At 37.5% G+C, this 16,934-nt stretch overlaps 2 protein-coding genes across 2 annotated transcripts; one reads left to right on the plus strand and one right to left on the minus strand.

Annotated features, from left to right (window-relative positions):
* Nucleotides 1–2,145: 2,145 nt before the first annotated feature.
* Nucleotides 2,146–13,485, plus strand: LOC101305050 (vacuolar proton ATPase a1-like). The gene is made up of 18 exons (XM_004294635.1): nt 2,146–2,524; nt 4,031–4,075; nt 4,620–4,742; nt 4,931–5,038; nt 5,770–5,883; nt 5,963–6,136; nt 6,230–6,367; nt 6,720–6,827; nt 6,944–7,051; nt 7,617–7,765; nt 8,459–8,612; nt 8,730–8,890; nt 11,497–11,703; nt 11,815–11,998; nt 12,088–12,171; nt 12,423–12,616; nt 12,727–12,786; nt 12,907–13,485. Exons 1-18 carry the CDS (start codon nt 2,381–2,383, stop codon nt 13,112–13,114), a joined length of 2,463 nt encoding a protein of 820 aa, XP_004294683.1. The 5' UTR covers nt 2,146–2,380; the 3' UTR covers nt 13,115–13,485.
* Nucleotides 13,486–13,813: 328 nt separating this feature from the next.
* LOC101292785 (DDB1- and CUL4-associated factor 8-like) lies at nt 13,814–15,568 on the minus strand. The gene is made up of 5 exons (XM_004295943.1): nt 15,509–15,568; nt 15,005–15,256; nt 14,785–14,928; nt 14,028–14,708; nt 13,814–13,933 (listed from the first exon to the last, which is right to left on the minus strand). The coding sequence occupies exons 1-5, from the start codon at nt 15,566–15,568 to the stop codon at nt 13,814–13,816; spliced, it is 1,257 nt and encodes a 418-aa protein (XP_004295991.1).
* Nucleotides 15,569–16,934: the final 1,366 nt, after the last annotated feature.

The following is a 16,934-nucleotide window of genomic DNA, read 5'->3' on the forward strand; positions in this document are numbered from 1 at the left end:
ACAGTTGTTAGTCTTATGACTCTTATCTATAGACTTTGTGATTGTGATCCTTGTATGTTTGAATATTATCTTATAGGTGATGAAAATTCTGAAAATGGGAGGTGCTTTTTGGGGGAGTGGTTGCCTTGATACATGTTGGACAAGCCACCATTTGCTAGATGAACTCATTTTGTAATTGCCAGATTAGCATTCATATTATTGTACTTTGTTAGCCTGTGGACTTGTGGATGTGTAAACTATTTACTCATACTTTGATTGTGGTGGCTTACTAATCAGTAATCTATGAACTTGTGGATATGCATATATTAGACTTCATGTTGATGGTTAGTGCTTGAAATTTGGATGAAAATTTACTTCAGTCCTCATAATTTTACTCTATAAAAATTTATTGAAGTTTTAAAATCTCTTATTATTGGATATTAGTTTGCTAAAATAGAAAAAATATTGTGGTATTTAAAATTAATTTAGTCCAGTGTTGCAACAAACATGGGATTGGACTATTGTGATTATTCTGCTCTTTAGTCCTAAGCTGTACCAAACATGGGTCAAGAATTATCACAGCTTAAGCCGAGCTTAGATAGTCTAGGACTGTTTTAGAAATTAGTCCGGCCTTAGGCAGTCCTGTGTAACAAACATGCTGTAAAAGTTTTGAGTTGGATCTAACATCAAGCACTAAGACCTAGTGGAGGGAAAGCTCGATTGAAGTCTAATGGGATATCCATGATCAAAAATAAAACATTTGTCTCTTTATCTCATGTGTTCTTCAGTTTTCCTTCAATCGCATAATACATTGTTCTCGTCATGTAAATAATCATTTATGTGAATTATCACTCTAAAACCGAGTAATCAATTTCCATCTTTAGCTCATTTCATATTTATCGTGCACATATATATCAGATTGCCAAATGATATTCGATAGGCATTTTGGGATAAAAACACTTACAATGTTTTTATTTTGAGAAATTTTAAATACACACCCCTAATATCTTAATACACACCCCTTACTTAATGCACCACCTATCAAGTTTTTCATTTCAGTATTATACATAATACACATCACAAACTGCCTAAAATGCCCTTAATTTATGAAATATTCTGTTATTTAATATAATTAATATATATTTACTATTTGGTACCTCTTTTTACATATTATTTTGTCTGATTTTTGCTAGAAATTTTAGTTATCATCGTTCAATTTATAATGAAATGATTATTGTTATATCTCATCAACTCCAAATCACCAATACAAGTTTTCAAAATTCACAAGCTAATACAACTGTAGAAGTGCAGTAGCTATTAAACATAGATAGCTAGTTATTCGATAAAACATGTCATGATAAAAATGCTGCAGTACTTAACAATATGATCTCCAAGATCAAACTAAAGCTGATAAAGATGCAGTACTTGACAATATGATATGTAAGATCAAACTAAAGCTGATACGGATAAAAAAAAAATTAAAAAGACAACCCAAATGAACTGTGGAGAAGAATTGGGGTTAGGAGAGAAGACGTGATTTCGACGATTTTATGGTAGAAGACGTTGGAAAGAATACTTCTAGCGCGATTTTTTTTTTATAATAATAAATGTATATTTTAGTCATTTAGCTTATCTATAAAATCTCAATAGAAGCATAAAATAATAAGGATGTGTATTAAGAGATTAGAGGTGTGTATTTAAAATTTCTCTTTTATTTTTTTGATATGAAAAAACACTTTCAATGTTGTTTCCTTAGGTGAAACTGACATTTGTACTTTATGAAAGATAAATGCTACATCTAGAAGTCAAAAAATAAAGCTATGCGTAACTAATATCGAAAATATATTGATTGTCAACGTATTCAGTTTTTAAATCAATACTTAGTAACGACCCATCTTATTGATACTTAACTCGGACCTGATTTAATTAACAGCTCTTCACCACACTCCTCTTATAATGTTACTGCGTTTTGAACGTTCGTGTAACCAATACGTCACAGATCATCGACTGACCAAATTTACCATGAAATTCAAACCCGGTCCGGATCCGACTAACCAGACCCGGATGATGTTGCCTTCGAAATCCGTAACTGACAGACTGGCTCCACCAACCTTAAAACTCGCTCACATTAAATATAAAAAAAGAAGAAAGGAAATTAGGCAAAAGCCTTTATAATATTCCAACTCCGATTTGAGAAGGTGATGCGAATTCCCCGATTCTAATGGCAGTTGGCAACAAAACCAAGCCAAAACTCGAAACTGAAAAAATCCACTAACAAAAAAAAAAAAACTTTCACACACACACACCCTCACTCTCTCACTCTCTCTCAGATCTGAGAAGAGAGCCAGAGTCTCTCAGATCCAAGTCGCCGGAGAACTTTTTTTCCGGTCTGGTCTCAAAAATGGACAAGTTCCTCGACAAGTTGCCCTCCATGGATCTGATGCGCTCCGAGAAGATGACCTTCGTCCAGCTCATCATCCCCGTCGAGTCCGCCCACCGCACCGTTTCCTATCTCGGCGAACTCGGCCTCCTCCAATTCCGTGACGTAAGTTTCCGATCCCCGTCTGGCCTTGCTTTCTATACGAGTTTCTGTTTGATTTTGCATCGGATTGTTTGACATGTGTGGTTTAAGTAGTGGAGTGTATTACAGTAGTTGTGATTGAGAGATTTAGAAACGAGGATTAGTGGATTTCGGTTTTCGGTTGAAGAATGTTGCTTGTTCCTTTAATTGTTAGGCTGTGCATTGCGTTTCGGAGCATTTCGCTGGGAATATTTTAGATCTGGTTGCATTACATTGATTTTCAGTTAGGAAGGGTTTGCCTAGAGGTCTATTGTCTTCATGATAAGACGGAAAATTTCACCGCATTCGTAGCGGTACACTAAGTATAATGTGTTGAAGTTATACACTATCCTGATGATGGAAGATATGGATAGGTGGTTTTGTGTATTATGAACAATTTTGTTGTAAATTTGAGCCTCACGCTTGTCAGTTAGCTGACACTTGTCAATAAACTCAAGTTTGTCTATGACTCGACTCAACATTGCAAATGAGCAATTGCATAAGCTGTAGCTTCCTCTCAATCAAGGGATTCTGATTTTAGTTATGTATTCCATTTGTCTAAAAACGTGTTAGAATAGGTTTACCAACCTCTACTAGTTACCGCAAAACCATACTGGCATACTTCTGGTTAGGGAAGTGCTGCCGTGATGGAAACTTGGCCTTTTGATTTTGTGAACATACATCACCTCATTTGGCCACTTGGGCTATGATTTGTTTGGTGTCTGGAACACATAAGTCACCCATATCTATGCTGTCCAGTAGACGGGTAGTCTGCACATCTATGTTCGTTGTGGATTGTTTTGCAATTATATTCCTGGTTTTACTTTATCGGTCACTAATGTGGGGTTATATGTTAAGAAATTAAGAAATAAAATTTCATGTACTAGTATGAGTAATTGGTCAGTCATGATATAGTTTCTAAAATGATGCTAGAGTCGTGCTGATGTACATGATAATTAATCTCTTTCTTAAAAGTTTGTTATTCGAATATTAATAACTAGTTATAGAGAACTTTTTTGGTTGTTTGTAGCAAACTGAGAATGTACTGGACGTGCTGTAGGGGCCTAACAACTTCATGGCTTCAAATTTTACATTTTCTTTTGTTATAATTGAAGGGGCCTGTTCTCAATTTTATTAGCTCTGCGGTGGATATATAGGTGATTTAAACTGTTCCAGAAATCTTTTGGCCAAAAGCAAAAAAGTTACTTCATCTATGTGAACTCTAAATATTCTACTTTTGACTGTTACATCTTGGTGCAAATGTGGAAGCTATCTAGGTGTATATAACAACAAGTATCTGTCCCCTTTTTCTTGGGCCACAACTCATGTATTTTTTGCATATGAAACACGCCAAGAAAACATTGAAATGCTTAATTTCTTTCATGGTATTTGGTTAATAGTTTCTTCATAGGAATTTGAAACAGTCTCTTTGATGTGTGAACTGATATACTCATTGTCACATTCTTTTCTCTTTTTCCTATTCTTTTGCAGTTAAATGCTGATAAGAGCCCTTTCCAGCTAACCTTTGTTAATCAGGTATCTACTCGATCATTTTGACTACAGTTGCACTGTTAATTTTTGAACAGCAGCATCTTGCTTAAACAGTTTCAGTTTGAATGTTTTTATATACTTGTATGTTAATGCACAGTTTTCGTATTTCCCTTGGTATTGAATGTGAGAAGTCTGCCAGTTTTTACTAGCGTAGCATTGAAGTTTAAGTAGTGATCTAGATGAGTTAGTTAGTGATTGGTTACTTGTTGTCCAACATTTGAAATTTGATATGCTCCCATTGTGCTTGTTTTAACGAGTATAACAATATATGGATTCTAAACTAGGAAATGATTCTATACTGTACTATGTTTTCTCTACCTGGAATTTATGCTAATTGAAAACTGAAAACGGAATACTTTGTATGTACTCATAAAATTCGTAATACTGATGACATTTGGCTGTTGAAACCAATTTCATTAAGTTACTCATTACTGTTTAATCATCATAATTCTGTAGTTGGTGGTGAAGTTGTTCACTGTAAGCAGTATTTTTTATTTATTTGTCTCCATCTTTGTGAGGATTTCCACAGGTAAAGCGATGTGCAGAGATGTCAAGAAAGCTGCGCTTTTTTAAGGATCAAATCAGTAAAGCTGGTCTGCTTGGGTCTATACGTCCAGTTTCACAACCAGATATTGAGTTGGAGGAATTGGAGGTCTATATCTATAACGCTGCTCTAGCATTGTTCTTCTTTGTCTCTGTCTGTGTACCCCTCCCTCTGACATTGCAAGAGTAATAGTAATGTTAAGCTGGAACATATTGTTTAAAATGTCACTGCAAAATTGTACCCTCATCCATGGACCAATTTCTTGTAAACTGATACCATTCATTTCCTAATTCCAGTTTCAACTTGGTGAGCACGAACATGAGCTGATTGAAATGAACTCTAATAGTGAAAGACTTCGACAATCATACAATGAGCTCCTGGAGTTCAAGATGGTATTGCAAAAGGTAATTTTCCTGTTTATTTTATCTCCATATCGGTGGTGTATTTGCAGACTCGTATCACCTTTTCTGTTTTTAGCAGTTCATAAAAAAATTGTGGTGCATTTTTGTACATGGGTTAATTTAAGGCTAAATTATACCAACCCCCTTGTTTGTTGTTTATTAGGATGAAGACTTAATCCATTGATACACCCAAAAGGACTTGGTTTCTCTAAGTTAACAAAACATCTATCACTATTAGATATTATTATGTCTAATGTGTGTTAATAATATTTCTTAAGAAAACACAAAACTAGTGACTGTGACCTTTGTTGGAACCATAGTTTGGATGAGAAAGGAGATGCGTAGATGTCAGATGGATACTGTTAGACATTACCTTGGCTTGTGGTTGCCGGTCATACAATTTCTTGATTTTCTTTAATAAACATTATATAGTAACCTGTTAATTTTGTATTGATTTGGTATTTTGTTGTTGTGTCGGAAAATTGCCATATGATAGGTTCATAGTCAGCAAATGATATGAGATTTATTATTATTATTATTATTATTATTATTATTATTATTTTTTTTTCTGGTCTTAGTGATGTCATTGGGTTCATGCTAGCTTCCATTTTACAAGGCAATTTCATTTATGACCAATATGTGAATTTCTCCTTTTTTTAGAAGCACTAATTATTACTCGTTCTCTCTTTGAAATACTTGCTCCTGTGCCTTAACAATTTTGTGGACAATTTCAGGCAAGCGGCTTTCTTGTTTCAAGTAATAGCCATGCTGTCACAGAGGAGACAGAACTAGAAGAGAATGTTTATTCAATGAATGACTATGGTGATTCAGTGTCACTGCTGGAGCAGGTAAATAACTGGCATGGCTTAATTTTGCTGCAAAACCTTTCTTTATGATTTAATTTGTAAATGTTTATACAATACACAGGATATCAGACCGGGACCGTCAGATCAATCTGGTTTGAATTTTGTTAGTGGGATTATTTGTAAATCCAAAGCTCCAAGGTTTGAGAGGATGCTGTTTCGTGCTACCAGAGGAAATATGCTTTTTAACCAAGCTCCAGCAGATGAACAGATCATGGATCCTTTATCTACTGAAATGGTTTGATTCTGCTTTAGTATTATTAATATCTGCTTCTTGATTTGTGCTATCAAAGTGTCCAAATTTTTCTGCTAATTCCACTAATTATTGCAGGTTGAGCAGACAGTTTTTGTAGTATTCTTCTCAGGGTTGCAGGCAAAAGCAAAGATTCTGAAAATTTGTGAGGCCTTTGGTGCAAATTGCTACCCTGTTCCTGAAGATATTACAAAGCAGAGGCAAATAACTAGAGAAGTAAGTAAATAGTATCAGTTGGGGTTAGTGCATTGACAGTTTATTATCATCCTGAGTTGGAGAAGTTCAAGCTGAAATAGTGTTTTTTGTTCTCTAGAAAAAAGTCTTACTATTTTGGCAACATGTTATCATATGTCATTCTGCTATCTGAATGGTTGATCGATAGCTTCATAGCTTCAATGAGTATTTATGCTCTATTTTCCTTTTCCTACAGTGTCAAATCTTATATTTGTAGGTCTTTGTTTATATGATAGTGTCCATGTTTGCCGAAAATAGAATATATTGTAGATTAAATAGTTAAATATGCTTCGATCATGCTTTCATGCTTAAAGTACCAGGTTTTCTTTTGCAGGTTTCATCTCGTCTTGCTGATTTGGAGGCAACATTGGATGCAGGGATTCGCCACAGAAATAAGGCCCTTACTTCTGTTGGGTTTCACCTGGCCAAATGGATGAATATGGTAAGATATTGCTGCAATTTTTTTTCTTCTCCTTGTTACTAATTGCATACATATGAGATATGAAGAATATTGAGCTTATCCTTATATTACAACCATGTCATGCTACTTGTTCTCAGGTAAGAAGGGAGAAAGCTGTTTATGATACATTGAACATGTTAAACTTTGATGTTACCAAAAAATGCCTTGTCGGAGAAGGCTGGTGTCCAATATTTGCAAAAACAAAGGTAATGTATTTTTGGTATAATTTTATTATTCAATCATTAACATTGTCTGGAATATTTAGATACCATGCCTTTGCCCATAATTCTATAAGTAATACAATAGTTTCTTTTGATTAGTCTCAATAAATTATATATCTCCTATCTATACTATTACTTGAGAGAAGTGGTTTAACCATGAATTACTTATTTATTGATTATGTATGTCTGAGACGTAACTAAGTAACTTTTAATACATGAACTTATGCTCACATGAGTATTGCTGTTAGATATCAACGGTGTTTCTATTTTATTATTTATTTTATGTATAGAAGAATGATATTGCTACATTCCTACATCTACAACAGTTTAGTTGTCCTATGCAAATCTTCCAATTACAACGGCAAAATCAGATGTTGCCATCTTTTGTGTTTTTACTAAGGGGGATATTGCAAAATCTGATTCAAACACCTGGTGGACCTTCTGAATAATGTGTATCGTAACAACATCTTTAAAATATATTTAAAGTTCTTTCTGCTCATTATTAATTACTTTGTACTTTTTTCTTCTCTTGATTTTTTTTATGCAATAGATTCAGGAGGCATTGCAACGTGCAACATTTGATAGCAATTCACAAGTGGGTGTAATATTTCATGTGATGGATGCTATAGAATCACCTCCTACATATTTTAGAACCAACAACTTCACAAGTGCATTTCAGGAAATTGTTGATGCATACGGGTTAGTTAAATATACCACTTATGAAGTTTTATTTAATCTTCTGCTATGAAAAAAGATGATATTAGGTTATTTCATAATTTTCCTTGCAATATTCGGCAGGGGATCTCACAAATGGTGGGATTCTGGATGAATTTTGTTTGTTCACAATTATTTAGATATGGGTACGCAAGTGATGGAATATGAATGCATGATGGGTATCTGCCGCATGGCATAATCGTATTTTTCATTAACAACCAATCTAAATATCTGAAACTATGTGTTCTGCACTGAGCTTGTACTACTACAAGGCTATTGAATTATTTTTGGGGGATGGCTCTGCAAGTTCAAAGTTACAGGATATTCACTTATACCTAAATTCTAATAATCTTTTTTTTTGTCCTCACATGTGAGAAAATTTAAATTGGTAAATTTCATTTAAAACTTTATTTAATTGTAGAATGAAGTAAAGCCATGAATTGTATCAAATGGTTGCAGCAGATTGCGTTAGAATTAGAAAAAAGGAAAGTGCGTGATGGGGCAAGAATTCTCAATCTAGTGGCTATATTGTTGGCCCTTTTTTTAATTTTTATTCTTTATAACAAAGTAATTGAGTTTTCAGTATATAAATTAAATTGCCAGTTAGAGTAAGTTGTCAGCTAGCTGTGATATAATCAGTTTTAGCCATGGAACTGATATGTGTAATTAATTTGGCAGCGTAGCAAGATATCAAGAAGCAAATCCTGCAGTGTACACTGTTATCACATTTCCATTTCTTTTTGCTGTGATGTTTGGGGACTGGGGTCATGGAATATGCTTGTTGATGGGAGCATTAGTTCTTATAGCTCGTGAAAGAAAGCTCGCTGCTCAGGTCTGTCTCTTTTCCAATTCTTGCACTGAATTTTAAGAGGGAAAGTATTTTCTGAGAAACTTGTGGCTTTCCTACTTTTCTTACTATAAAATTGCTATCGTTATCAATTCTAAACAGAAACTCGGGAGCTTTATGGAGATGCTTTTTGGTGGGCGATATGTACTTCTTTTGATGTCTCTGTTCTCAATTTACTGTGGGTTGATTTACAATGAGTTCTTCTCTGTTCCTTTTCACATATTTGGTGGCTCCGCTTACAAATGCAGAGATGCTACTTGCAGGTAGTCTTTATTTTAGATATTCAGTCGCTCCTGCATTTTTCTGGCTTTAACTGTAGTTGAGTATATGTTTTCCTCTTTACATATGTAGTTTTTGTAGGTTATCTTCTCCTCTATTCTGTCTCATGGAGATATGCATCTAATAGTTCTTTTACTTATAGAGCAGTTGATCAAAAAAGAAAAGAAAAAACTATCATGGTAGTTGTTGTCTAGAAGAACTTGTAGGCATCCTGTTTGGTACTAGCTCGAGTCAATTTCTCATTGTAGTATGGATGGAAGTGCACATACATATTGTAAACTGTCAAGGGTAATTTCATCAGTTGGCCTATAATATATGCAAGTGTGTTGTGGTAACCTCCACATCCCAACATAGGAGATATCTAAATTATCTGGATGTTGTGGAATATCTATGCTGGACTTGTGTTGGTAGCGTTAATGTGTTGTGACGTGTTAAAATCACCTCCAGCTGGTTGCTTAGGTAAATTTGTTTTGGGATATCAAGTTCTGTCATTGCACTGCATTTCCACAGTATGAATTTTATTTGAAACTTTATTTGTTTGTGTCACTCAGATTTATCATACCAATTATCTAAAAGTTATTTTTCTCCACTGTTCTGGGTGAATTGGTGGTTTCATGGTCTCCTTTTGTTGTCATCTCTAAGGTTCTCATGGGTTGTCCTTTGTTCAATCCGTGCACACTCATCTCGTCTTGATTAAGGAGTTTGTGGTATACTACTTTGTACTGTCTGGTCTCTGCGGGAACCTTTGCTTTTCTTGCAACTACCAGCCCTTTCCCTATGCCACAATTTATTCAGATGGATTACTCAAATCTGATTTTACTTAAATTATAGGGAAAATTCCCACTAGCCCTAAATCTAGACATTTTTTTCCCACTAACAAAATAAGATTTCAAAATTCCCATCAACCCAATTGACTCTTATAAACTATTCCCACTAACAAAACTTTTGACTTTTTATATTTTTTTGATGACCAAATTACCCTCTATTATCTTCCTCTCCAATTCACTTCCACCTCTCTCTCTCTCTCTCTCTCTCATCACGTTCAGATATGCTCTCATCTCTCTCTCTCTCTCTCTCTCTCTCTCTCTCATATCAGAAGAAGCGTCGCCGTCGCCTCTCTAGTCTTAACCTCCTCCCCGTCGTCTTCCCTTTCCGATCACTCAAGTCCATCCCTTTCGGCGCCAAGATCCGGACTCTGCTCGACAGCCACTCTCTCACTGTCACCACTCTCCCGGCCGACGGCCTCGTCTCGCTCAACAATGTCACCGTCACAGCGTCCCCAGTCTTCAACGACGACGTTTTGATCATCTACGGCACCAACCGCTTCTTCGACCCGTATTTCCGGATCTCGGGTCCGATTCTGAGCTACGGCCGTAAGAATCTCTGCTGCCTGGCACTGCGAAACCCTAACGAGACGGCGGCGGCAGCGGAAACGACGGCCTATTACCCGTTCGGTGAAGTAAGCAAGCTGCTGAGGTCGAAAGGCTTCTCTGTTATGGCTTCGTTTCTTGAAATGCAATTCCATGGTGAACCGGATCGGAGACTTGAGCCAGTACTCATTGCTCTTTCGCTGCCACTTGGATCTCTACAACTCGTCTACTTTTTTTTTATTTTTTTTATTGAATACAAGTCTCTGTCTATTTTTTTTGACTGAACACCACTCTTTTTGTGCATAGATGGTTTAATTAGGGGGAATACTGCTTCCAATATATAGAATCCCAACAAACCTCCAACTGTCCCCAGTAGATCCTCCTACTGCCCTAAGTAGACCCCCTATTGCCCCCAGTAGGACCCCGTACTCCCCCCAGTAGTCCCCCATACTGCCCCTAGTAGACCCTCCTACTGCCCCCAGTAGACCCCCCTACTGCCCCAGTAGACCCTCCTACTGCCCCCAGTAGACCCTCCCCCTACTGCCCCAGTATCCTAGACAGACCTACTACCCTAGTAGACCCTCTACTGCCCCAGTAGACCCTTCTACTACCCCAATAGACCCTCATACTGCACCAGTACCCTGGACAGACCTCCTACTGCCCCCAGTAGACCCTCCCCCTACTGCCCCAGTATCATAGACAGACCTCCTACTACCCTAGTAGACCCTCTACTGCCCCAGTAGACCCTCCTACTACCCCAATAGACCCTCCTACTGCACCAGTACCCTGGACAGACCTCCTACTGCCCCCAGTAGATTCCCTAGCTTTCGCCGGAGCCCGGTCAAAGGTCGCCGGAGCCCAGTCAACGGTCGTCGGAGTCCGGTCAACGTCATTAGTCGTGAGAATCCAGTCATAGAAACTTTATTTTATAATACTCTTATAATGGTCTATTGTGGTTTATTTAATTTATTAAGGGTATATTTGTCTTTCTGTTGTTTAAGTTGGCTCTTGGGAATTTTAAAATCTGATTTTGTTAGTGGGAATAAAATTCTTAAAATTAGGGCTAGTGGGCATTATCCCTAAATTATAACTGTCCTTCAGGCATTTATTGTATCTTGTGTTTTTGCCTTCCAACTGGGTGAACATGACATGTTAATTTTGCTTCTGAAATCTGACTGAGTATTGTCTAGTATCCTTAAAATCTGTCTTCTTGTGAGCAGTGATGCACACACTGTTGGATTAATCAAGTACCGAGATCCATACCCATTTGGTGTGGATCCCAGTTGGCGTGGAAGTCGTTCCGAACTGCCCTTCTTGAATTCTCTGAAAATGAAATTGTCTATTCTGTTGGGTGTGGTGCAAATGAACGTAGGAATTATGCTCAGTTACTTCAATGCACGGTTTTTCAACAGCTCAATTGATATAAGGTGCGTGTCACTTCTCTTCATATGTTTTTCATTTTCCCCATTGTTGTTTTTATTAAAGTTGAAGTTGGGAAGAATTTGACTTTCTGTATTGGGCGTCTTTTTAATTGTTAGGTACCAGTTTGTGCCACAGATGATCTTCCTTAACAGTCTGTTCGGATATCTTTCGCTTCTAGTTGTCATCAAGTGGTGCACCGGCTCTAAGGCTGACCTCTATCATGTAATGATTTACATGTTCTTAAGTCCCACTGACGATCTTGGGGTAAATCAGTTGTTTTGGGGCCAAAGACCACTTCAGGCACGAGTTTTAACTCTCTTGGTCACTTTGTGTACTCAATTGTTTCTGTTTTAATTTATGTTAAAGTTAACAGGGCTCTACTTTTGCAGATTATTTTGTTAGTTTTGGCTCTAATTGCAGTTCCCTGGATGCTCTTTCCTAAACCTTTCATTTTGAGGAAGCTTCATACAGAGGTACTGTGGTATAATTCGTCCAGCTTTTGTTTCGGAGTTGTAAGAAAAACAGTAACGGGATGAAATTTACAGAGACTTTAATCAGATTTTTTTTTTATATTGTAATTATTGGAACATGAATTGAATATTGGTAATTAGTATCCCAAATTGTTTTATGGACTCGACTATAATAGTTTTTTACAACATAAGCTATTTGACTGGAGACATGAGGAGCTTGGGAGGATAATAATAATATGCTTATTATTTTCCAGAGGTTTCAAGGTCGCACATATGGGATGCTTGGTACCTCTGAAATGGATCTTGACGTGGAAACTGATCCTGTGAGGCAACATCATGAGGAGTTTAATTTCAGTGAGGTGTTTGTGCACCAGATGATACATTCCATAGAGTTTGTTCTTGGTGCAGTTTCAAATACGGCGTCCTACCTTCGATTGTGGGCTTTGAGGTATGACTTAATAGTTTCCCTGTGTATATATTTTTTGTTTATTTTGCTTATTATGCGGTTCTCTTTACCTCCATAATGATATTTCTAAATATCTTTCACTGCTCTTACAGCTTGGCCCACTCAGAGTTGTCAACTGTTTTCTATGAGAAAGTCCTCCTACTCGCCTGGGGGTGAGTTCCAACCATTTGCTTTTCTTTATCTTCATTCTTTTATCTGATCATGTCATTGATAGAAGTGATGTTGCGCTGGTTCTTCAATTACTAATGATCTTTGGAAAATAATTATTACAGGTATGACAGCTTTATCATCCGGTTGATTGGATTAGCTGTTTTTGCCTTTGCAACTGCCTTCATATTGCTCATGATGGAGACACTCAGTGCTTTTCTTCATGCCTTGCGTCTTCATTGGGTGGAATTTCAAAATAAGTTCTACCTTGGTGATGGGTACAAGTTCAAACCTTTTTCCTTCGCCTCCTTAGCTACCGAGGATGAAGATTAGTCCGCCAATTTTCCTAGTTCCTGGAAGTGTATGTTGCACAAAGAAGGCAGAGGTACTTCTCAAGCCCGAAATGCAATCATTTGATGCCCCGTTTTGGGTGGCAGAGGAAGAAGATGCATGCATCTTTGGTTAACATGTTTTGGTCTTCTCGATTTTGACATAGAAATGTAAAGTCCTGGCTCATATTCTTTTGGTGTATTGGTTGGTACAAAAGGGTTCCGCAGAGTCATGGTTCCCCTCCACAGGTGTATTTTACTTGGACTGTTTTTTCTTTAATGTCTTATCGAAAGGGAAGGGAGAGGATTAGATTCACCAATTGTAAAGAGGAGCTTGGGAATCATTATACCATGTAGGCTTTTCCAGGATCTTAGTTTATTTAGCTTACACATACAGGCACATCAGGTGCGGATTTTGAAGGGAACTGACCGCGAATTCTTTATAAAAATTGATGTAAAAGTTATGAATCACAATCTTAAAGAAATTCATTTGTACAAGCATTGATCTTTGGAGCAGTTTTGTGCTCTATGATGTTCTTTATCTTTCAACAATTTGATGACTGGAAGAAATTTCTACCTTGTTACTGGGAATTATCCTTCTCAACACTCTTAACAAGGCCCTTGCAAAATATATGTCACGTAGAACGGATGGAACATGAAATTCATGCTTTAGCGATGTAGAATATACATTGTTTTATCGTACTCAACGCTCTTCAGAAGTGGCATCACCATTGGACTGTCCCCTCATTCTTTGATAATGATTTTCGCTAGCGAAAAACGGCATATAGGAATCAATCCTAGCTTGACGATTAGACTCCATAATCTGTCACGAGGATTTGTATGGAGTCAGTTCAATAACAACACAATGTTAATAAAATGACAACTCTATTTTACTATGCGTGAGATGGAGAAAGTACCTCTGCAATGTCGTCAGGCAGTGGAGATGCATCATCATTTGCCACCGGAGCCCAAAGCTTTAGATTGTTTTCCGATCCGCAGGTGGCAATGACCGGATTATGTGGATGCGGTTGAATGTCATATACATCTAGAGAGTCGCCGGTCATAACACAAACAAGTTCACCTCCATTCTTCTTCCAAATGAAAATATGGCCGCAATAACTGCCACTTAAGACATACTCGTCATTAGGCCCAAAGAAATTTACTCTACATATATTTCCATTTCTATGACCAACGAACTGTGCAGGCTTGTCAACCTCCTCCATGTCTTCAGGTTGGAACAATGGGGGAGACAGCCCCATATGCTTCTGGAACAGATAAATGAGCTCATCACTATAGCTCACAAGTAGCTCACTGGAGTTAGAGTATGCCAACCCTGTGATCATAAAATGGTGTGGATAAATCAGGTGAGCAGGGCGAAATGTGTTCACAGGTTTAACCAAACTACTAGATCTGTCCTGCCAGCATTTTCTTATGTCGTAGACGCGTGCATATGCATCATTACCTCCTAGACAAAAGTAGTTTAGATTCGAGGGGTCGAATACCATCTGATACAAATCTAATGTGCCAGGATGCGGCTCTCCTCTTATCAATCTGGTGCAACTGAATAGCTTTGTAGCAGAATTGCTTCGCAGGTCAAACTGCATAAGTAAAAATATGAGCTCTAAAACTAGGGTATCTGCAAGTAAGATATATGAAGAAAAGGAAGCTTCGTACGTGTTGAACAAAAGAATAGTCACCACAGCTGTAAATTATATTGGGGTTTCCAGGCTCTACAGCTAGCTTGTGAACAGCGCCTCTGTGACTCACCAACCTTTTTGTATGAACTTGGCCATCCTCTAAGACCTCACCTAGCCTCACCTGTAAGGAAAGGGTATAAGTGAAACCATATATAAGACGACAAATTAAAATGCATGTATATTAGTAGAAGTTTCACCTGACCATCTCCACAAGCAGTTACTATTCTGCGATCATTCGTAAGAGGCATTATCTTGGCTTGTTGTACATTCTTCAAGTTTCCAGGATCATAAGAGAGTCTTCTAGTTTTAGTTTCCCAGTTCCAAAATATGACTTGATTATCATAAGCCCCTGACACAAGGAGGTCACCGCTGGAGTTAAATTCCATGCTGCTTACATGATCGTTATGCCCTTTTAATTCCGCATACAAATCTAATTGCATTACAATTCCCTGAAAAACAAAATCTGTTAAATTTTATTCGTAATGATCAGAGGTAGACTGTAATTTCTTTAGGGTTCCATGCTGGTCTTAGACTAGTAGTGTACCATGCATGTGTTAAAACGAATAAAACTAAGCTTATATTAGGTACGTATATATGCATGTAGCTGTTAACAACAATGTTTTAGTTTTTGAACAAGGTTTTAACAGGTTCGGAAAAGAGAGAAACAAGAAAAGAAAGAACCTGATTAGCAGAGAACTGACGAGCATAGCGTCTGGGCCGCCGTAGGCCTGTCTCTCGGTTGCAAATGTCGAAGAAGCCATTATTATATCGCATATTGTTACAGTGTAGGGAGAAGCAGACGTAGGTGCAATCGGCGGAAAAGGAGGGGTCACTCTGGAAGAGATAAACGAATGCTCTAAATAAGCCACTAAGGTTCGGTTGTAGGGGACAGATATCGAATTGGACTCTTACATGGAGAAGGATGCATAATCTTAATGGAATCAAAATTTCGTCCATAGGCAGATTTTCCTGAAACATTACATACAAAGATATTTCTTTTCTATAAGAACAAGTTGTTTCGATCTCCGTCAGTGTTGAAAAATTTGTAACTAACAAAATCTCAACCTTTTTCTTTTTTTTTTGAAACAACTCAAACAATTTCATCAACTCAAATAGAGGTTACATTGCAATATTGCATATCATTCCACTACCTTGGGTACAAAGGGTAAACAAGTCGATAAGCAGGGGCAGTACCCTCATTACATCAATTCATGCTTATTTATTACAACCAGATTATGACCAAGCAAAATCTCAAAGCCATGAGCCCAAGCCCAAATGAAACCCAAGCCCGAATACTTTGGGGGCAAACTCCTTCCTAATTACTAGCGCCGCTGGATCCGGCAGCCGGCCTTGCCCCCTCTGCACCACCATCATCATCTCTGCACAGTCGGTCAACATGCCTCAAAACTGATGATGCTTACTTCTCAAATGGCGTCGCCGCCTGCTCGACCAACCTCTGAATCGATCTGAAACATATCCAAATCCGACGATGATCGAATTAAACACAAAGCAGATCCACCTCCCTGATCTTAATCGTGCCACCAGCTCGGACACACCACCTACCACCACAAGCGCAACCCAACCGCCTTAAAAAGATCAGACAAGTCTGGACGATCTACCGCCGCCTTACTCGATGTTAGACCATAATTTACAGATATTTGCATTCTGATCCCCTAAATATTGAGTTTAACCTGTTTAGTTTTTTGAGATTATTTTAGCTTTTCACTAATTCATTTTCTGTTTATCTAAGAAAATTGCAAGAGTGAAGGAAGCATTCATATTTGGGCATTGACATGAAGAATTTGAGCTTAGAAGAATGACGGTCCAACGTGGAGCAAAACGTAAGTTTCAGATTCCGTCACCACTATTGGCAGCGCACCACCACTCATAGTGGTGACATGTCTTTTCCGGTCATATTTATGACAGAGGATGGTCAATAATGGTTTGGTTTTGTAGTTAGTAGTTACCCCTTTTTCTGATGAGTCTTGACAGGTTAATGTGTAAATGCGTCGTGTTTTAGCTTTACAAGAACAACTTGTTTTTTTTTTTTTTTTTTTAAAGAAAAAAATAAGTTGTGTTATTAGGTCTTGTCGAGATTGACAATGTTAACTCTAGCAAGCACACCAT

This window comes from Fragaria vesca, linkage group LG3 (assembly GCF_000184155.1).
Source record: "Fragaria vesca subsp. vesca linkage group LG3, FraVesHawaii_1.0, whole genome shotgun sequence".
Lineage (NCBI taxonomy): Eukaryota > Viridiplantae > Streptophyta > Magnoliopsida > Rosales > Rosaceae > Fragaria > Fragaria vesca.